This window comes from Cariama cristata, unplaced genomic scaffold (genome assembly GCF_000690535.1).
Source record: "Cariama cristata isolate BGI_N322 unplaced genomic scaffold, ASM69053v1 scaffold20657, whole genome shotgun sequence".
Taxonomy (NCBI): domain Eukaryota; kingdom Metazoa; phylum Chordata; class Aves; order Cariamiformes; family Cariamidae; genus Cariama; species Cariama cristata.
In genome coordinates this window covers 23,297-44,056 of record NW_009625205.1, presented here as the reverse complement: position 1 = coordinate 44,056, position 20,760 = coordinate 23,297, and the positions used below count along the sequence as shown (strand labels likewise).

General features: G+C 41.6%; 1 protein-coding gene across 1 annotated transcript in view; it reads left to right on the top strand.

The window, feature by feature from the left end:
* Window positions 1–3,876: 3,876 nt before the first annotated feature.
* Window positions 3,877–20,760, top strand: part of LOC104164251 (voltage-dependent L-type calcium channel subunit beta-4) — a gene marked incomplete at its 5' end in the record, with an annotated part of 26,639 nt that continues 9,755 nt past the window's right edge. Inside the window, 9 exons of the mRNA XM_009703528.1 lie at window positions 3,877–3,996; window positions 4,338–4,460; window positions 8,442–8,572; window positions 10,988–11,064; window positions 11,440–11,459; window positions 11,574–11,654; window positions 13,788–13,846; window positions 17,853–17,962; window positions 19,669–19,820. Of these exons, the coding sequence (XP_009701830.1) occupies window positions 3,877–3,996; window positions 4,338–4,460; window positions 8,442–8,572; window positions 10,988–11,064; window positions 11,440–11,459; window positions 11,574–11,654; window positions 13,788–13,846; window positions 17,853–17,962; window positions 19,669–19,820 (873 nt within the window). The remainder of the gene's footprint in view (window positions 3,997–4,337; window positions 4,461–8,441; window positions 8,573–10,987; window positions 11,065–11,439; window positions 11,460–11,573; window positions 11,655–13,787; window positions 13,847–17,852; window positions 17,963–19,668; window positions 19,821–20,760) is intronic.

The following is a 20,760-nucleotide window of genomic DNA, read 5'->3' as shown; positions in this document are numbered from 1 at the left end:
GTAACCCTTAACCTTGCTTGGTCATCTGCTCTGAATACATGTGGACACTTGTGTTCCTTGGCCCGCTCTTACAGTACATTACAGAATGCCAGTTTTCATTGCTTACCTTGGACTGCTTTTTCTGTCCGTCTTGTCGGTGCTTGCAGAATTGTGCCTTGTTTTCAGCGTGATGCTGCGGTTCCACATCATGTGAGTCACAGTCCTGGGGCTGCATCTTTCAGATAAGCCACTTGCTATTTGGCATAACTTGCAAGAGAAGGGATCATGCGGATGTGATTGTACTAATCCATATCATTTGGCGTACAGGCAGTGATTAGCATTGAAGAGCAGCCTGAGGTAGCCTTGCAGTATCAGCTACTTTGGTTAAAACAGCATTAAATAAGTCAGTGCTCAAACATATACCACTAAAAGCCAGTATGGGAAACTGTGCATCCAGCATAGGTATCTACTTCTATTAAATTCCCTTACAGAGCTACAGTGAATCATATCCAGAGCTGACTTGAATAACTATATAGACATGAGCCTGTGCGCTTTTTGTTCACCGTTTCCCCACGCAGATGCTTTCTGCAATCCAGCTACGTGCGTGATGCCGATAGCTGTCCTGGCGGTGATGTGTTCTGTGCCTTGTTCTCATACACCTTTCAGTACATGGAAAATGAAGGGGAAAATGACATGGTCGGAAAACACGTGGGTGAGGAACAGTGTCTGCCACTCTCGATGACAGCAGTAGTGGCTTTGTCTTGGGCTACAGGCGTGTCAGGGTGTGGTGTGTTCCTGTTCCAGTGTATTATGCCAGGTAGGACTGAAATCTTGGAAAGAAGCCCATTCCTACTGCTAAATGCAATATATTATTTGTATTTCTTATTATGTGTTTTGATTTATTATTTGGAGAGTGTGATTACTTTTCCTTCTTCCGTTCTGCTGCTATTGAAGGTTGTTGTCTGTAAGTAAAAAATGTGATGATCAACAGCTATAAAGCACTTTGTATCTTCAGAGTGTTTAGGGGGCAATAAATGATAAGCTGTTCTTCTCTACTACAAAGTTGATCTGTCTTTGCAGCTCCTGGTCTGGGTTAGTGTGGTGGTGGTTTTTTTTGGGTTTTTTGGTTTTTTTTTAATTGCTTTGAGCAATGCAGGCTCTGGTATGGAAGACAGGCTATAATTTTAGGACTAGAATATTTGACCATAGAAATTCAGTCTCCCACTGACAGACTTCCCCTTCAATTGCTGAACAGAGACGTAGGCTGGAACAGTAGACTAGGCAGGGGCTCTCCTGCCACCCGTTTCACCTTGGTGCGAGCAGTTGGCAAGCTTTGCGCTCTTGCTTGTGATCAGGGAAGAAATGTTCTTATGCTTCTGCTGGTGACCCCTTTGGTAGCTGAAGTTTTAATCTTGCCCCCGAGATGGGGAGGGAGGACTAACTGGCAGCCACCGAGCAGCGCGAGAGGTGGTTTTGGTGCACATCTAGCCAGGTGCCGTGGCTGGTGAGTTCCCTGGTCTCTGCTACATCCCAAAGGAAGCAGAAGGAAGAGCAGCATGTCTGGCTTCTGAGCTAGGAGAAGCTGTGCTGCTGCCAGCAGCTAATGCTAGTTCTCAGCCTGTTGATGTTCGCCTTGTTCCAGCTCGAGACCCCCAATGCGTGTCTCTGCAGACACCCGGCTGCTGGGAGGCACTCGGCCCTTTCCAGCTCACCTCGGTGTGCGGGGCGCAGGGTGGCTGGCTGGCCTGGGAAGGAGTTTTTCTGGTCTGTTGAAATCACAGCTCTACGTTAGCTCACGTTAGGCAAATCCTGTTCTTAATGTAGAGGAAATCTGCCCTCCCTAGTGACAGTACCATGCTTACGGCCAAGTTATGAGTATGTTACAAGAAGAGAGCATACGCTCATCGGTGGTTCATTGCCAGAAGTGTTCTAATGGATATGTACTCACAGCAGTATTTAAGAGTATGTTAGTTTACATGGAGAGTACGAATATTGACTTCTATGGTAGATTACCTAGAATATGTGGCCCTGTGCTGCAGGATATAAATCAATTTAAGGAAAAAAATATTTGAAAGACATAGTGCTGTAGAATGGCCCTTTTGGAACATGTATAGGGTTACAGCTTTTGGAGCTCTTTAGGGACATAAATATATAGATCTGTATGTCTTCAATTTGTTGCTAGAAATGTGATGACTTGGAAATTATTTGATACACTGGTTATATAATGCAGTACAGCACATGTAGTCCAGCACATTACTCCTTCCCTTATTTAAAAACAGAAACAGTGCCTCTTAGCAGTGGTCAGACGTTGCCGTATATCCCTCCTACTGAGTATAGCACTGGGGCCGAATCCTTCTGCAGCTCTGCATTATCCTGATCCTTTTGAAGTTCTCTTTTTTTAATGATGGTGGTTTTGTGTAGTTACTTTTCCTAAGACGTGCAAAATACGCAGGTTAAAAAGTTAGACTACATTGCAAATTATATGTAGCTCTTCACGCGAAACTTTATATACTGACTTTTATAGCAGCCGTTTCCAGCCCGGCTGAGTGCAGTGATGCAGAACGTGGGGCATGTGTGATGGGTGCGTGTCGCCTGCGGGCAGTGCAGAGCGTCGGGCTGGGCGGGGGGAAACGCAGACCTCTCCCGTGCTGGGACCAGCCTAATGACCCGAACGCAAATTAGGCAAATGCTGTATTGAACAGAACAGGGTTCTGCAAGACTGGAGTCTGGCTTAAGCAAAGACCATCGTTGACCAGAGAGGCATATTAATTTATTAGTACAAATTCCATTTGCTTGGGTGATGGCTCAATAAAGGACATGGATTTCCCATTCAACATTTACCTTGAGTGGAAAATTAGACCTAGCCTTTAGGATATTGAGATCTTTGTAGGAGTTTCCTCCTGTAGTGAAAATTTACTTCACCTTTTGTATGAATGCCCAGTCATATACACCTCCATCAGTGGTGCTCCTTGAAGTCTAATTTGAGTCCTAGTGTTGCTAAGCTTCTGGGTCAAGTGTGCGTTTGAGATTTTGGAGAGAGGGGCATTGGTATTGCAGATTGATCATGAGGAAGCATTCCCTTTACCTTACCTTATCTGTTCTGCCAGATCAATCCCCTGTCTTTCAGTTGGCTCCACGCAAACATAAAATCAGCTTTGTAGGATGCAGGAGTCAGCTTGCTTTATAAAAAGAAGAGAGGAGCCACTGCATGCTTCAGATCTTGCCAGGCATCCTGAATAATGTCCCAGACAAAAAAAGTCTAGCTGTGGCAGTACCTTATTTCCTCCCTTACAGGCGGTTGCATTCTGCTGCTGCTTGTATGTGCTCTTTTCATTTCATGTCGTTGTAGAGCTTTTGTGTTGCCCTGTTGAGTAACTTTTAATAATGCGACTTTTGCCACTTTTTCCCTCTTGAAGCACAGAACAAGGCTTTATGTGAGTGGCACCCACGGTGGGGAGGGAAGTACTTTCGCAATAGTACTGTATTTACAGGGAGGGGTGATTCTAACCAAGCTTTATAATACCTTAATTATATTTGATGTGACCTAGCCCTTGACAATCTTAAGTCTAAGGTTGTCAAACAGGATTTAAATATAAAGGTTTCTAGACAGTGCCCACAACTGAGCTGTATTTCATTGTGTCAGTAAGAAAGTGAAGAGATTCTCTGAAAGTGGAGAGAGGTTTGTCTTAGGGTTTTTGTCTTTGGCTTGGTGCACCTGATTGGTAAAGCCAGGTTATTTCTCTGCTAAATTCTGCAGATTTTTCGTGCTAGCAACAATACGTAAAACCCACCCGAAGAAATCAAGAAATAAATATTTTAAAAGTATTTTATTGCTGACTGGGGAGGGGGTTTCTGTTTCTTACATATGTTTTCTTAGTGACATGAATTTAATTTCAGGGCTCAGCAGATTCGTACACAAGCAGACCCTCAGACTCTGATGTCTCTCTGGAAGAAGATAGGGAAGCAATCCGCCAAGAAAGAGAACAACAAGCAGCTATACAACTTGAAAGGGCAAAGGTGTGTTCTTTTCAACTTTAATAACAACTAAGTTATGTGGCATTTATCTTTTCCCTACTGTTAAAATTCACACTGTTTTTTTTATAATGATGATACTATCTTTTGAAATGGCAATTGAGTCAAGTGATCTGCAGACAAGATGTTTGAGGGAATATAGTGTAAATATTCTCGTATTAATGGGTATCTTCTCTAGTGAGCTGAACTCTGCTGGCTTGTGTGAAATTATTAGGTCTGAATTTTGATGTATTTGGCAAATGTCCACTGCTAGGTTTTTGGTAATTTGGTACAGTTTTTGATTCAGAAAAGTTTCCACTGTTTGTGATGTGTATTTCTATTTGTAGTCCAAACCAGTAGCATTTGCTGTTAAGACTAACGTGAGTTACTGTGGAGCTCTGGATGAAGATGTTCCTGTCCCAAGCACTGCCATCTCTTTTGATGCCAAGGACTTCCTACACATTAAAGAGGTAAAACCAAGAAGTAGTAAAATGGAATGTGATTCTTTTTACATGCCAAGGACTACGATTTGAACAGTCAGTGCTGAGCCATAGCAGATTAAAAAGAGAGCCAAGAGCCAAGTGGAGGCAGGAGAGCACAGCACATCCGTCTGACTAGTGATGATGTGGTGGTACTTCAGCCTTTTTAGAGTTCCAGCACTCTGGGGTGGCTATCTTGAACTTTTTTAACACTCGATGTTGCCAACTTGTTGGATTTTCATGTCACAGGAAGGAAATAATATCTTGCTATATTTTAAACACACTTCAATGTGGTAGGTTCAGATTCTTTTCATCAAATGAAGTTTGTGATGGATCAGAGATTACGTAACAGAAAGGGCTTCTATTGATCAGAAAGTGGAGTAGCACCAGGTTACACCAGGTCTTCGTAAAGCACCAGATAGGCTTGTAAGGGAGGAAGTAAGGATTGTAGGATAATACAATAAGAAAAGAAGATATTGAAGAGGACAGATACAAAAATAAGGAAAAAAGAATGGGTATAAATGGGCCCTGAGAGTGGCTTTGGTAGAGAAAAATACGTGTAATTGCATGTTGAGCATAGTTTCTGCAATTCTTTTATCTGAAGTGAGCCCTCCAAATTTGCATAAACCCCTGTTGTTTTGTAGATTTGTACATAGGCTTGCAAAAACATCTTTTCATCTCTGCATTCTGCATTTATTTTAGGGTGTTCAGTACTCATTCGTCTCTTTCTTTGAACATGTGTCTGTCATCGCTTCAGAGCACTGATCTCCCTTAGGCTGAGCACACTTAGGAGGAAAACACCTGCTTCTGCACCTCTAGAACAGGGGTAGAATAGGGGATTTTGCTTTAAATTCTTTCTCCCTGAGAAGGACACAGGAGAGGAAGTTGATTCCCTTGTTCCATTTTCTCAATTTGCTGCAAACAGATGGAAGTTTGATTTAGATTTTTTTGTTTGTTTATTTTGTGTGTTTCTTTTTTTAATATTTGTGTGGAACAGTGCTTAAACCCCTGCTGAGGAAGTGGAACACTGAATATGAATCTGCCTCTGCAGGCAGAGTTGATTGCCCCCCGCTTTGTTCCCCAGGAATGTGTTCTGTTCTGTCTAGCACCACACCTGAACTCCCTTGACGTACGCCACTTTCTAAACCTGCTTCCCATCACAAAAAGGTGCTTTGCTAGTACTCAAAGTTGAATGCAGACAGCTGCATCCGTTACAGCACTCCGATCACTTTCTCAGGTACCTTCCCCGATGTTTTCCCACTCACACCAGAAATGTACCCTACCTGACATACTGTCTTTCTAGTATGCGTTGTCCTGTGTAACCGTTCAGGTAACTCTGTGCATCACCATTAAAACAAGTGCTTGATCTTGGCTTTCCTAGGATGTGGCTACCTTTATTGTCAGGCCAGTGATTGAATTTAATGTACTAAGCTCCCATCATGCTGACCTGTACATTTTTCCAGAGAAGTGTCCCAAGTCCACGTCTTGGCATTCTGTGAGTTTTCTTCCAAGACCTAAATGGCCAGGATCGCACTGCCACTGAACTGTAAGCCATCTGGCCTAGTGGTATTTGTCAGCGCTGCTACGGGTTTAGCGCTTTGCTAACGCTGAAACCTTCAGCTTGCCTGAAGCTGTGGCTGTAACTCAGTAGGATTTCAGGAATGGTTCCCCATGCTGGAGTCTAGCTGCATGGAAAAAGGCTTTGCAGAATTTGTTTTTCAATGATCTGGCAGGCTTGCTGAGACTAGAGCAAGCATGGTTCCAGATTTTAGAATAATGCTAAACTAGGTAAGAAGTAAGGTCACCCTGCTGACAGGATGAAACAGCAGCAGTAACTGATGAGTTGCTATATTAAGAATGTGTCCTGTATGTCTCATCTGTCTCCTACAAGACTATACATTATGTGCTTACTTAAAAGATGAAGTGGCAACAATTACTGACAATGCAGAAGAAATCATGGGCATGGCAGCCAATAGGAATGAAGTGTGGTCCTCCCACATGCTGAATGCGAAGAATAACATATGGGAAGTAATGACCTAATGCAAATAACCCTGCGTTCCTTGCTGCATCGTTAGCATTTGTATTGTTCAGATATTCTCAGCATAACGCTGATCCCGATCTCATGTCTAGAAACATCACTCAGAGGTCCATGACCTGCTAATGGAAGAAAGATTCCCATGTTCAAGCCATACATATAGAACCAAAATAGAATGGGTAGTGCTCATGGGACTCAGGTTTTACACTGGTTTAAATCCATTGATTGATTTCACTGATTTACAACAGCAGAATGCTGGATCCTGAAGTATTTGTCTATTTTAAAGAACATAAGTAGTTCTGTTAACATAAGCAGAAGCAACATATTTAAAATTAAGCTTTGCCTACTGACATTGTCTGAATCAGAGTCATAACAGCATGAAGAACAGATACTTAAAAAGTTGAAATGGTAAATAATGGAACCTCTTGCATAAATAACAGCTATATAAAGAGGCCAGGTTTTCAAGATGAGGGCATAAGGATTGCATTTCCCTAGCTGTATCGATTAATATTTGTGTGTATATGTCGGTTAATCATAGAATCATAGAATCATAATGGTTGGAAGAGACCCCAAAGATCATCAAGTCCAACCATAAAAAAATAAATAAAACGGCTAATTTATTTCTCAAACCTGTTGAGGCTCTGTATGTTTCAGAGACTTCAGTTAGGTGCTATTGTACCTTTGACAACTAGGACATGGTGTTTATGTGTTACTGCAAGAACTTAGGTGCTTGAAAATATGGAGCCAAGAGAACTGATCATTTTTAAGACAAGATTTCTGTGGTAACTTTTTCCTCAAGGCATGCAAACAAAATTGGTACACTCGTGCTGGTCTTAATCACTTGAAAGTCAGTCATGAAAAGTAATGTTTCTTTTGAACACTGAGGTGCCCAATGAAGCATAGCAGCGTATGAGGTTTCAAATATTTTTCTTCAAAAGCTCTGCTGGCAGCCAGCTACAACAAATCCTTTTCCACTACGATATCCACTATGATATCACTTTTCATCTTCCCATCATTAAAGGTAGGCCAGACTTTCAACAATGCAGAAAAACGTGTTACTAAAGGCTAATGATAAAATTTTATACTTTCAGGTATATATTAGAGTTTCTTCCTAAAGATGAATTTTTCTTCAACTGTCATAAATTTAAAAGTGTATGGCTCCAAAGAGTTGAGCTGCTTCTAGGCGACAGCACTATAAAAGCCTTATTTGTAGAGAGATGTCACAACATTGGTTAGAGCTCTGCCGTAGCATTAACCAGATACGGGTTTCATTTGTTGCTGGAGCTGATAAGTTTTCTATGTTGTCTTGGATAGGTTGATCTGTCTTTATTTTGGTTTCTAGAATGGTGTTTGTAGAGCTTTTCCACCACACAAGGTTTTTGCAAAGGGATAACATGTTACCAACATCTGTACAAGTACCTGGAAAGGAGGAAGGAAGAACGATGGCAGTGGTGGTGGTGATCTTTGGTGTGGACCATTAGATTTTACAAGGAACCAGTAACAATGTTTTTGATGGTGATCTGAAGGTGTTATTTTTATGCATGACTGCTTTATATGGCTGCTGTAAGGTAGTTAGGTGGCCTTGGTTCACCAGAAATCGGTTTGTCTCATTAAATCGTCATCACACTCGGCACCTTAGTTGGTGACATCAGAGGAAAAGTCACAGCAGGATGTGTTGGGGCAGTTAAGAGATAAGCCAGTACTGCCACAGATAACGCCACTTTCCACTGTCTGGCTGCAGAGAGGTCATCAACTTGCCAAATATGCCTAGCACCTTTTAACTTCACTTAAATTCACATAGATTGTCCAGCATTCAGACGTCCATGTGAATCTGGTTTCGTTGACCAGTATGGAGTTAAGGATTGTGGATAACAACATAACCGAGTTTCGGACATGGAGCATTTTGAAGTGAAGCCAGTAACCTTTCTATGTTCCAGAAATATAATAATGACTGGTGGATAGGAAGGCTGGTTAAGGAGGGCTGTGAGATTGGCTTTATTCCAAGCCCGCTTAGACTGGAGAATATCCGCATTCAACAGGAGCAGAAGAGAGGACGTTTCCATGGAGGGTAAGGATGCTGTAACCTTTTAAAATAATTTAAAATAATTTCTGACACTGGACAATATTTTCAAAGGTCACTTGATTCTTTTTTATTGCAGTGCATTTGGAGGAGTGTTTGATTTAGGATTCCAAATGAAAATACATGTTTGCAGAGAATAGACGTCTTAGATATTGACGATAAGAAACAAGAAAAAAAACATGTATTGACTTTAGGAAAGATCAGTAATACAGTATGAGTGGTAATGACAGAAATTTTGAAGGGCTAGAGGATTTTACATCCCCATGGGTTTAAGTCAGCTTGGTGCTCCAAGGCTGCCAGATGTTTTTCTCAACTGTTGCGTTCTTACAGCTGTGGGATTTTTCTTTCTTTTTTCCTTTCTATCCATTCTGGCCAAACCCAGACTTTTCAAACTTTGTAAGATGAGCTTTGTCATTCAACTTCTTTAGTTCTTCATCTTCCAGTCCGACGATTCTGTGTCTCAATGCTGCTAGAGCTGGAGATTGCAGGTCTCTGGAAAAATATAAACTTGGTCACAGGTCTAGGAAGTAAAACTGAATTCTGATAATTTCAGTTCAGACACTGAAACCACTCTTCTATTGGCTGAATACACAAAATGCTTTTTTTTTTTTTTTAGTTATTTTAGTACTAGCATATTATTCCCACTAATGGAAAACAAAATTTAAATGTTCACACGGATAACAAGGAGAACAAAACCTTTAGTACTGCAGAGTAAAGAGATGTAAGCCAATTGAATCTGGACCTAATATAGAAGTAAGAGGAGCATAATTGAGCCTGTATAGTACTGTCAGGGAATTGGCATGCTAATATACTTAATCAAGGTCAGGAATCATTTCAAGTATAAACCATCTGGGGAAATGTTTTTACAATGATTGAACAGCATTAACTGTGCTTTTTCCAAATTGCTTTTCTAATTTTTGAAACAGCTTCAGAGGAAGCCAGTGTATCTCAATGTACAGAAAGAAGATTATCTAATTCTGAGAGACGGACACTAACAGAGTATTTAGGATACTGTTTCAGATGCAGCATATTAGAAAAATTCTCTGCTTGTGTGAATGGGCATGACTCCATCGAATCACCAATTCTTGCAAAGATTTTGTCTAATCTCACCTACAGAGAATAATCAGAATAAAATCAAGTATGAAGGAGACAGGGGAAATATTGTAAAGGATATCTATTAAGATTTTAAGTAATTTGCGCTAACGCTTCTGGATTTGTATGATGAAATTGAAAGTAATGTGCAATGATAAAATAGTTTCTTTTTGAGCACCTTTAGTAGATACGGTCATATAGTATCTGTACCTTAAGATTTCTTTAAAAGCTGTGACTAGCTGTGATACTAAACCTCTACGTGATGAAGAAGAATTCTAGTTTTGTCTGAATAAGGCAGTGAGAAGTCATCTATTAAAGAGAGTTTCTAGAGGTTATTATATATTCATAAATGATTCGCCAAGTCCAGGAGTAAACAATCCCTACTCTGGAGAGCATATGGCAAGAAAGCAAGGGCAAAATACTGATTGGGACTAGTATCCTCTTCCTGGTCTATCTGTATGTAGTGAAAAACACTAAATACTGTGCTAAAGCCCTGGATTGTACCATGGGACTGTGTCACCTGCAGTGATCAGGTTGCTCAAACAGTCCTCTTCTTTCGGCCCTGAGCTCCTTCCCTCCTCCCATCTCCTCCTCTGCTGCTTGTGCAATGAGCTGAATTAGAGAGCTGATTCACCTGAACATCTTCCCCCTTCCCAAACCAGTTTTGTGTTCCAGTCTGCTGCGGGTTTGCTGCCCGAGCAGTTGTGCTGGGTGCATCGCACAGGGAGCGGAGGGCAGGGCACAGGGGCAGAACTGCCTGGCTGGAAGCAGGGAGGTACAGCAAACGCAAAATGGGATACTTAAACCACTGTTGCTACTCACCAAAAGCTGTTTAAACCACCAGTTAAGATCCCAGACCTCCCAAGAGGTGTCTGGCTGGTCATGTATGCTGGTGGAGTAACCCAGCAAGACCAGGGAGTGCTGGGTGGGGGATCTCATGGAGAGCTGGGCTATGTGCTGAGTTTAGCAGATGTCTATGACTAGAGCCGCTGCGTTTCCCAGCCTATGGGCAGATCACAGAAGAGCTTTGTTCAGTCTGTAGCAGAACCTGCTCTCCCCTCATAGCCAGTACACAGCTCTTCGAGACGTGGAGGTCTACTTGATTACAGACACTTTGGTTTTCCCATGTCTCTGCCTGGTACTCTTCGCCTCTCACTCCAGAGGAAGCTTTCTTGCAGCATGAATGTGGGTGAAGACTCACCTTGACCGTGGGATTTCTCATGGGGCAATTTCTCATAGCTGCTGCCTAAAACCTCACACGTTTGCATCTCTGGGCGCTTGGTGTTAATGGGGCTCTTTCTGATACCATAGGAAATCGAGTGGAAATTCTTCTTCAAGTCTTGGAGAAATGGTTTCTGGCACATTTCGAGCCACACCCACTTCCACGGGTAAGACAGAATTTTATTTAAGGGAACTCTTGCTATTTCTAATACTTCTATTTTAAAAACCATATATGAAAAATGCGGGTTTCCACTCTTTGCTGACTTATTAAGACGTTTGACAGAAAAGTGCTTGCATGTGGAGGTGGAGAAAGACATCTATTTCTAGACATGCGGTATTTGCTAAGGGACTAAGAAAAGACCTCAAGAAAAGTGACAGCTGCCCCAGAATGGAATGAATGACCAATTTAAACAGGGCTGACCAAAAGGGAGGTGCACTGAGAGAAATCAAAAGTGCATTGACAAAGGGTTTTTTGTTTGCAAGTGTTATGGTTGTTCTACACAGTGTGTGTTTTTTAACCAAGTTCTCGTTTGGTCTTTTAGCAAAACAGAAACAAAAAGTGGTAAGTAGTACTTTTGTTTCCATTTTATTTTATTTAATTCTAGTACATAATTCCCAGGATTTTCACATGGATCTTCTTTGACTAATGATCTGAAGTATGGTTTTCTTCTTCTAGACAGAACATGTTCCCCCATATGATGTAGTACCATCAATGAGACCTGTTGTCTTGGTGGGTCCATCACTGAAAGGCTATGAGGTATGTATTCCAGGTATTTGCAATTGGTTCATATTTTCGTATCTATAATCTTCCTTAGTACAGTCAGTGTGTGTGGTCCAGTGCAACTGTTTTATCATAATTTAAAGTGATCTTAACTTAATAATTGTCAAAAATGTTATATAAGAACTAAGAGTACGGTTAGCGCTTTGCACCGTTTGGGTGAAGTACCAGCTGAATTTTTTTCTACCTTGCAACAGTGTCTGTTGCTTGTGGTGTCTCAGCATCAACATGAGTACACTGGCGCTTCTTTGCAGTTTTACTGCTTTAAATACAGTGCACGTCCAAGCAGTTATGCTGGATTAAATCAAGTAAGAAAAAGAGAATTTTGTCCCCTACAAGAAAAAGTTGGAGTAGTCAAATTAACTAGCTAGACTCCTGTATACACGTAAAATTTTAGTCAAACTAGCGCATGCTTTGAACTTAATGAGCAAAAATTTTGAAAAAGCTTCCCCGTTGTTCTCCTTTTGTCACTTACAAAAACTTTACATCTTCCCTTGAAACTCGGTGTTGCAAATGAAGAAGCTGGACTATTGCAGCGTATTCGGTTTTGTTCTCCAGCACCTGAAATGGAATATGGGAACTGATGATTATTATTTCAGCATGTTTTCTTGACGTTTATTTTTTGAAAATTATTAGTATATTGAAATATATATGTAAAAAAACCTTTAACTCTTCTAAATTATGTGCCTCTGTTCCACGTGGAAGTAGGTAATGATAACATGCGCAGATAAACAGGACGCCCATTTTTCGAGCCTGCTGCAGACTCAAATGAGCATTTAACATGTGCTAAACGAGCATAGGCTTTTAGCAGGGCATTTTGGTGAACTTAACCATCTGTTAAGTGTTTTGCTGAATTAGGAACTAAATGAACATGAACATAAAATCACAGATACTCTTCATTTAGCTTAATTAATGTTGTTAGTACTTTATAGGATATTATTAAACATATTGGAATAGTTCTTTTTGGAAGATTACAATGTAGTACCGTTATTAGCATAATGCAGTGTTCTTGCATTGTTTTTTTGGTAAGAATGATTGAAAGTGTTGTTTAGCAAAGCAGGAATTAGGTACTTCATGTTCTACTCTCTGCCTTTTAATTTTATGGTGACATTTCTTGACAGGAGTAAATTTCATCCATTGACTTTCATGGTGCTGTACCACAGATTAATTTGCCTAGGGATGCTCAGGTTCGGAGGGGATGGAGGCTTTTTGTTAATACTTACCTGTACAAGTATGCCTCCCCACCTTTGTTTGAGAAAATAATACTAAACATGACATCTTGAACATACGAAGTATATAAATGGTAACACAGAATATTAACTTCAGTTACAAATAGTGGTCTATGTAACAAAAAGGCATTGATCTTACTTTGCAACGTACATGGGAAAATTCTTTTGACTTTTTTTTTTCTAAATTCTGTAAGAACCATTTTGAACCATGACCTAGGAGAAATAAACTGCCAGAGGCCTGGGGACTTTGGCAGCTAGGCAGGAACTTAATCAGATAATAGGTGTCAGCCTGAGTTCTCCTGAAAAAGACAAGGAGCTCACTTGATAAAGTAGATGACAGCTGTTGAGGCTGAGCTTCTTCTGTCAGATACTTTGCCTTGTACAGGAGTGGAAACATTCAGTTTTTCTGCTTGTAGGCCTCTCTGAGAACAGTTGTCCTCTTCTGTTGGAACAGACATGCAACACGATAAATCTTGTATCTGAAGTTTTAAGCCAGTTCTAATAGTGTTGCTGTAGGAAAAATACAAATGATCTATTGAACCCGAATAGTCCCACATGCTTCTGACATGTTCCGAAGCCTGTTGGGAATGGTATTGCTATGGAAGGTGGTGAGGTATGCTCTAATGCCTCAGTGCAAGTCAAGGCAGGAGCAGAAAGAGTGACAGCTCTCACATCCTCCCTGCATTTTGGAGAATGAGTCAGAAAATTTGCAAGTATTTATTACAAAGCGTGCTGCCAAGAGCATGAAAATTAAACGATTGCTACCTATAAATGGTATTGATTGTTGGCAGTATCCTTACCTTCTACTTACCTCTTTTCTTACTTTTGACTTCTTTTTCTCCCTGTCAATTCTCCCTGTTCAATCTTCCTCACCTCTGCAAAGGTGACAGACATGATGCAGAAAGCTCTCTTTGACTTCCTGAAGCACAGGTTTGATGGGAGGTGAGAAATGCTGTCCTTTTCATGCTTTTTTTCCCCCATGTGCTACTAACATTTTAGTGATTGATTTTTTTTTTTTTTAATGCAAGAAGATTGATGCATGTTCCAAACTGATTTACTGGCTTTGTGTCAACACGGAAATGCAGCCAGCTGTGGGGTAGAACACAGCTAAACGTATTACTAGAAGTGCATGTATCTTCATATCTGCTATATCTGTAGTAGGATTTCTTAGGTTTAACAGAATAATTCTGCCTCAGTATCTTACCAGCCTGAAGTTACAGGAGAAATCTAGATGAAAGGTGACTGGAGCACATGGAAAGTGCCAAAATATCTTTAACGATGGCATTACCAGGCTCAGGTTTTTAATGTTGCCCTGGGGAGCAGGCTGTGCCCCTTGCTGAGCTGGGAGTGGGAGGGAACCGTGTCACCCGGTGAACAGCTCTTTTGGCAGAGCCTGGCTCCTGGCTCGCTCCTGGCCCCTTTTCCTCCAGAGCTCCCAAGCCACTGCTCTGCAGCCTGAGCTGGCTGCATGTTGGGTAAATCAAACTGAGTGGATTGCGCTTTTTTTTGTTGGTTTTTTTTTTCAAAGAGCTGTCCAGTTCCTTTCATGTTTTGGAACAGTTGAGAAAGCATGACTGATTGCATGTAAAAGTAGAGTTATATTCACAATCCTTGGGGGGGTATCAAAATTTCTTAACCTTTGGATACAAAAGTGTATACTGCTGGACCGGCTCAGCCAGCTGCTGAAGTGGGCAGACACCAAATAGTAAGTGCCTCTTGATTTTCTTTTGAAGTTGCTCTATTTGGGCTAGTTCATTCCAGCACCTTTTGTGAAGTTCCAGGCTCCTTTACAGCAGAATGTTCTCTAAATAAAACTAATCACACTCTAGCCCTGAAGTAAGTATCAGAAACAGCAAATTTCAACAGGGTGCAGTAACAGTGCTTCAGACCAACACCTAAGAAAAATGTACTCTTAAATATTCTTGGTAGTCAAAAATACTTAAAAAGGCAGTTTGAAGAAAGAAATGCTGAGAACTAAAATATAGAAAAAAGTGTGTCCGAACTTCAAAAATTGTAAGGAGGGTTCCTCTTGTTCAGCTGGAACACAGAGAATATTTCCTGATGAGCTGTGAGAAGGATAATTTGGATTTCTTTGCTAGGAACATAGGCTTGGTCCATGGCATCTCTTCCTTTGCAGTGGAGCTTGTCAGTAGTCGGAGATGTCTGCTACATCTTTGAGAAGTTCTGTCCTTCCTTCATCCTACTTTGTTCAGTGTATTCTAAATGTGAAAAGGAGCTTATACTGTGCTAACCAGTATGGAACAGTAAGTCAGGTCTGAAAATATCTAAAATGTTGGCACTAGGACAGTGAAAATAATAGTGTCTGTTGTTTAGAAGAGGTGGAGTAGAATTTATGGTCCAGATGCCTTTTGGGGTGCAGTGAAGAGATGGCAATGCTGAACTGACCCAGAAACAGCTTAGACGAAACGTTTAATGATCAACTTCTGTGCAAAATATCTCATCTCCTCCCCTATTTTTAATTGCCTGGCTCAAGTGATTTTAGCAGATCCTACAAACGTAGTGATTGATTTAAAACCTGACAGATGAAGCGCTGTACGTGGCAGCCTGCAGTTAAATTTGTCATTTTCTGAGCTGTTGATGTGTCCTGTCAGTGCCTCCCCTCCTGGCTCCTGAGCAGTGTGAGTGCTCTGGTTCCACTGCAGCTCATTGCAGGAGCTCCGGTGCCCACTTGCAGTAGGTGTAGGTACAGATCCGCAGCGTATGTTTGTTCTCTTCCAGCGGTTGGCATGTGTCTGTCAGCTTTGCATATGCCAGTGGTAACTGAGAGCCATTGTTTTTGGTAGGAAACCATGGCAACTGGAAGTGATAAGTCATCTCCAGTTGCCACGACGTGATTGCTATGACTATCCTTTAGGAGGTATATTTTTATATCCTATATGAGAATGTGCTCAGCAGAGGCCTGATCCATGAAGATCAGCAGTGCCTAAATACAGGGAAGAAACTGTAAAGCACACTTAGACATGCCTGTTTAGGCTGCTAAATCTGATGGGAGGCAGGACTACTCCTTGCCTTGCTCTGCTGTCTTGTCCCCCACCATGCCTTTGGTCTGCATAGCAAGGCAAAAGGGAGAGATGCTGCCTGGAGTGAGGTGTTTTTTGGAAATCCTGTTGCCGTTAGCAATATTGGCAACTAGATCGGGTAGAAGTATGAAATTTCAGCATTGAAAAAGTTAAAATACTACAAGCAAGCTGATACAATTGACTTCAGCTCTGAGTAACGTTAGAAAAATGAATTAAATTCCTTTTCAGGCGCCTTAGCTGCTGCTTGGTCCTCCTGCCAACTTCTGCTGCTTTGCAGTCTTTCTCCTCCCTCCCTTGTCTTTTTCTTTCTTTCCATCTCTTCTGCGATTTTGTGACAGGTCCACATTACCAAGAAAGGAAATGACTGTCCAAGGAGGAGCTTTTCGAAAGACTTCAGTAACACTTGAACTAGCAGGACTCCATCCCTACCTCTTAATACACTTGGCTTCTGTCAGCTCCTTCTTTTGTAACTGCAACATCCTCTTCTGGCCAGTGAACTGAAGGAAGGGCCCGCGGGCTGTGTTGTGCCGGCCTGCGGAAAGGAGCCTGCTAAAGCTTGGCTGGCACAAGCCGTGCAGGGAATGGCTGCTGCAGAGGCTCGAACGGCATTGTTTTTTACATGCATTGTGTTTAACCACTGTTGCATAGACCAAGCCTGACTCTATGCACTGTGTAAACAAAACATAGCAAAGGCACATTTTTTTCTTAACGTCTTTCAGCAGCAGTGCTATTAGGGTTACTACTTACTTGGGAAGAATGAAATGCTTCTTATATCTGGCACAGTAGGTGAGCGTTTGTGGTCTTTCCTCTGTTACACGTCTCTGATGGCAGCAGTCAGAGATGTAGGAGCTCCCTGAGCCAGAGGTGCGATCTGGACCACTGTGTTTTGTTGTCACCTCTAGACCCCTGATTCATTAACTTCTCCCATTTCTTTTTTAAACCCATTTATACTTTTGGTCTCTACTGTATTTTCTGGCAATAAATTTATTTATGTATTATGTAGAAAAACACTTGCGCTTCTTGTTAACGCTCCATCTGATAATTTCACTTAGACCTGCATAAATCTTAGGTTCTATGGAAGAGCTGCTAGTCATTTCCAGCTTGCTTTCTTTTCATTATTCATGGCTCTTTGGCTCATCACAGTCCTCCTAAATGAATTTTACGTGAAGTGATTGCATAGTCTTTGTTTTATAACCTTTTGTTTCTTGTCAGCTCACTGACAGATCAAGTTTAAAAAAAAAAAAATCACCTTCCTTAAGTTAAAGAGGATGCTTGAGCAGTACAGATAGCTGTGGCTCAACTTTTCTCCTGTTCAGCCATGAGCCAAGTCATTTAGCCCATCAGCAGAGCTCCCTGGCTGGAAAAGGAGAGCGTGTGTTGGAGGACCAGTCTCCCAAAGCAAAGCAGCTCTGTTCAGCAACTCACAGACACTCAGATATGAGTGGCATGGTCTGCTCAGGTGTCCAAACATGGCCCTTCCTTACCGCTCAGCAACATCAGGTTTAATCACTGGTTTAACTGTCTGGGAAGAGAAGTGCTGTTACTGTTATGACTCTGTTGTTCCGTATGCCCTACGACTCACATAACTTGCAGTCTTTATGTTACTGTCTAAATTTGTGTAGGAGATGAGTGAGTTGGGGAGGAGAGAAGTTAACTAATGCATTAAGTAGCATAGCAGAAACTATATGCCAGAGTCTACAATAGGGTAGGGAACAGAAAATACTTCACAGTTATGCAGCATTTCTCTTCAGTTGTTCTTTAGTGATGACCTAACTCAGCTATAAAACACGTCTGAGTGGTATTTTATTGTCTTTGCACTTTGGAATGGAATGTGGCTGTAAATCATGCACAGTGCACTGAAAATCTGACTACTGTGTTTTTGTTCTGTCCTGTGTTCTTACTCATAGGATATCAATAACTAGAGTGACAGCTGACATTTCTCTTGCTAAGAGGTCTGTTCTAAATAATCCAAGCAAGAGGGCAATAATTGAGCGGTCAAATACAAGATCCAGTTTAGGTAAGACATTGACATAGATGTAATTCTGAACACACGGTTACATACTGGAGGAAAGCAACAGGATGTCATCGGTTCTGCAGTTTTAAATGTGTCTACAGCATTTTAATGTATAATTCTGAATTTCACATACTCAAATGGGAGACAAATTTTTCCTCACTGAGGAGGGGCAACAGAGCACAATGTACTGTGTGAGCCTTGCGTTAAGCAAGTACCTGGGCTAGAACAAGCAATATTATAGTAGCTGTTTGCAAAAGATGAGTTAGGGGCCTGCGGTCAGAATATGCATTCAGTGCTGTTTCCTCACAAGGTGAGCTGGCCTCATAGCTCTCTTCTCAGCCCTGTGCTTTTAATTCCACATCACAGGTTGCCAAAGAGCTTTCACCTTGTCCAGCCAAGAAGCAAACATAGAATCATAGAATCATTTGGGCTGGAAGGGACCTTTAGAGGTCATCTGGTCCAACCCCCCTGCGGTGAGCAGGGACTTCTCCAAGTAGATAAGAGTGCTCAGAGCCCCATCCAGCCTGACGTGTTGTTCCTGACCCTGGGACTGGTTTTGTATTTAATCTTGGAACAGCTACAGCTTAATTTTGCTGTCTAGCCATGAGACTCTGGGTCTTCCCACTCTCTCCTCACAGTGTCATGACTGCTGGGTTACACTGGCCTGATGAATTTTTCTTTCTTTCACAAGGGTGGAAATTTGTGTGTAGTTTGTGCATACCAATAACCCGGTCTCTGGGATACCATCCTAGGAGGTAGGAGGAGTTGGTTTTCAGTCTTCTCAGGAAGAAGCAGCTCTTAAACCCAATTCACTGACATCCTGAGTGACTATTTGAACTAGAGGTTTAGGTTGTAGGACGCTTCACTTCTAGTTGGCATTCTAGTGCAGGAGTAGGCACCCCAAAATTAAGTGCTGCGAAGGTGAGTACTAAATCTTCTTGTGCCTGTGAACATGTGTAGCTCTGTGGAACAGCTCGTAGGCAAATGAAATGCATATAAATTGCTGACATACAGCTCTTTTGTGTTCGGTGGTATAACTTACAGGCTTCAACTTGTGCTGAGTTTATCTATTTAAAATTTGTCACGTGCATGTGAATGATAAAGAAGGGTCAGAACAATGAATATCAGAAACATAATTTGCATGGAAATAAATCTCTCTGTTTTCTTCAGACAAAAGTGCTTTGGTGTGAGCATTGACATTAGTGTCTTTTTAAATAATACCCTGTCAGTTATTTGACATAAACAATTTTTTGTGGTTATAGAATTAGGAGGTCTCAATTCTGCTTTTTGTATGGACTCTTGTTTAAGTTAAATCAGAATTACAATCTGAGAACAAAAAAAGTTTTAAGAAATATCCATGCATCACTTGCTGTCTAAAATAAAAAAATCTTACAGCTCCTAAGCTATTTAGCAGATTTGGAAAATATGCTTAAGTCTATTTCATGTTAATAGAAACACGCATTTAATTGTACCCAGTGTTTAAATAGACTGATATTATAAAGGAACATAGTATGTAGGTATTTGCAGGCAACAGAATTGTCTTCAAAAATTGCCTTGAGTAATAGGTTATTGTATGGAAATGACATTAATTCACATACAGAGTTCATATACTGAATGTATACAGTCTATGAAAATAAATGGGTGATGATTTTTTGTCTTAAGTAATGCTGGGGTTGATGGCTTTCACCTCTTTTGTCTTTCTTTACTAGCTGAAGTACAGAGTGAAATTGAAAGAATCTTTGAGCTGGCCAGGTCCTTACAACTGGTTGTCCTAGATGCAGACACTATCAATCACCCTGCACAACTTATCAAGACATCTTTAGCACCAATTATTGTCCACGTTAAAGTGTCTTCTCCAAAGGTAATGTATCTCAGCCTTAAAATATGTGCATTTGAGAGGGACCTGAAGGGCAGTGTGGGAGTGGGCAGTGTGATATCTGCACCTGAAGAAATTAAGAGTGAGATGAAGAGAAAAAAAGTGAAATTTTTAGATCAAGGGCTTTACATGGGAATGTCTGATGTAATTTCTTTTTTCTGCCCTAAACCTTAACCTAGGTTTAGGCTGAGCCTTAAGTGAGGCACCCACCAATTCAGTAGACAGAAAAATTCCTGAGGAGCAAATTCTTTCTGTAGCTCTCGGTTCTTCTTGGCAGTCCCTTTGCAGCCCTCCTGCCCCAACACAGCTGTAGTTCTGGGTTGTCTCTCTACAAGCCCTAACCTTAGGCTGAGCTTCAGAGAAGATATCCAGCCCTTTGCCCACTTGCCAGGCAGTTAATGATGGTTGTCATTTGGTCACAAACAAAGCCTGTCTGCTTTTGTCTGTGGCTTCTGCCTGTGGCATGTTGATAACACCATCCATAGCTGGGTCTGGACCAGTGTGGCCAGGCTGCTGGCCAGCTCCTGCCACGGAGCATGAATGTGACTATTGCTCAGGAGTGCAGCACGCATCCCACCATGACCATGGCTGTTAGTGCAGAAGGGGGCCTGGAGTCACGACAGAGACTCCGGGTCTCATGGAATCAGCACAGTGATGGTGGGATGCTGGAGTGACCACTGCTGGCACATCAGAGGGGTCTGCAGGGAGCCATGCACCAGATCTTGATGTAGGTAACCAGCAAGGGATGGGGGAGGTTCTGCTGGACCTGCTACTGGGGAGAACACGGAAGAACTGGACAGAGTTGTGAATGTCCAGGACAGCCTTGGCTGCAGCAACCATGAGATGGTGGAATTTAAGATCCTGAGAGAAGTGAGCAGTACAAATTACAGAGCTACAGACCTGAACCCTAGAACTGGCTTGTTCA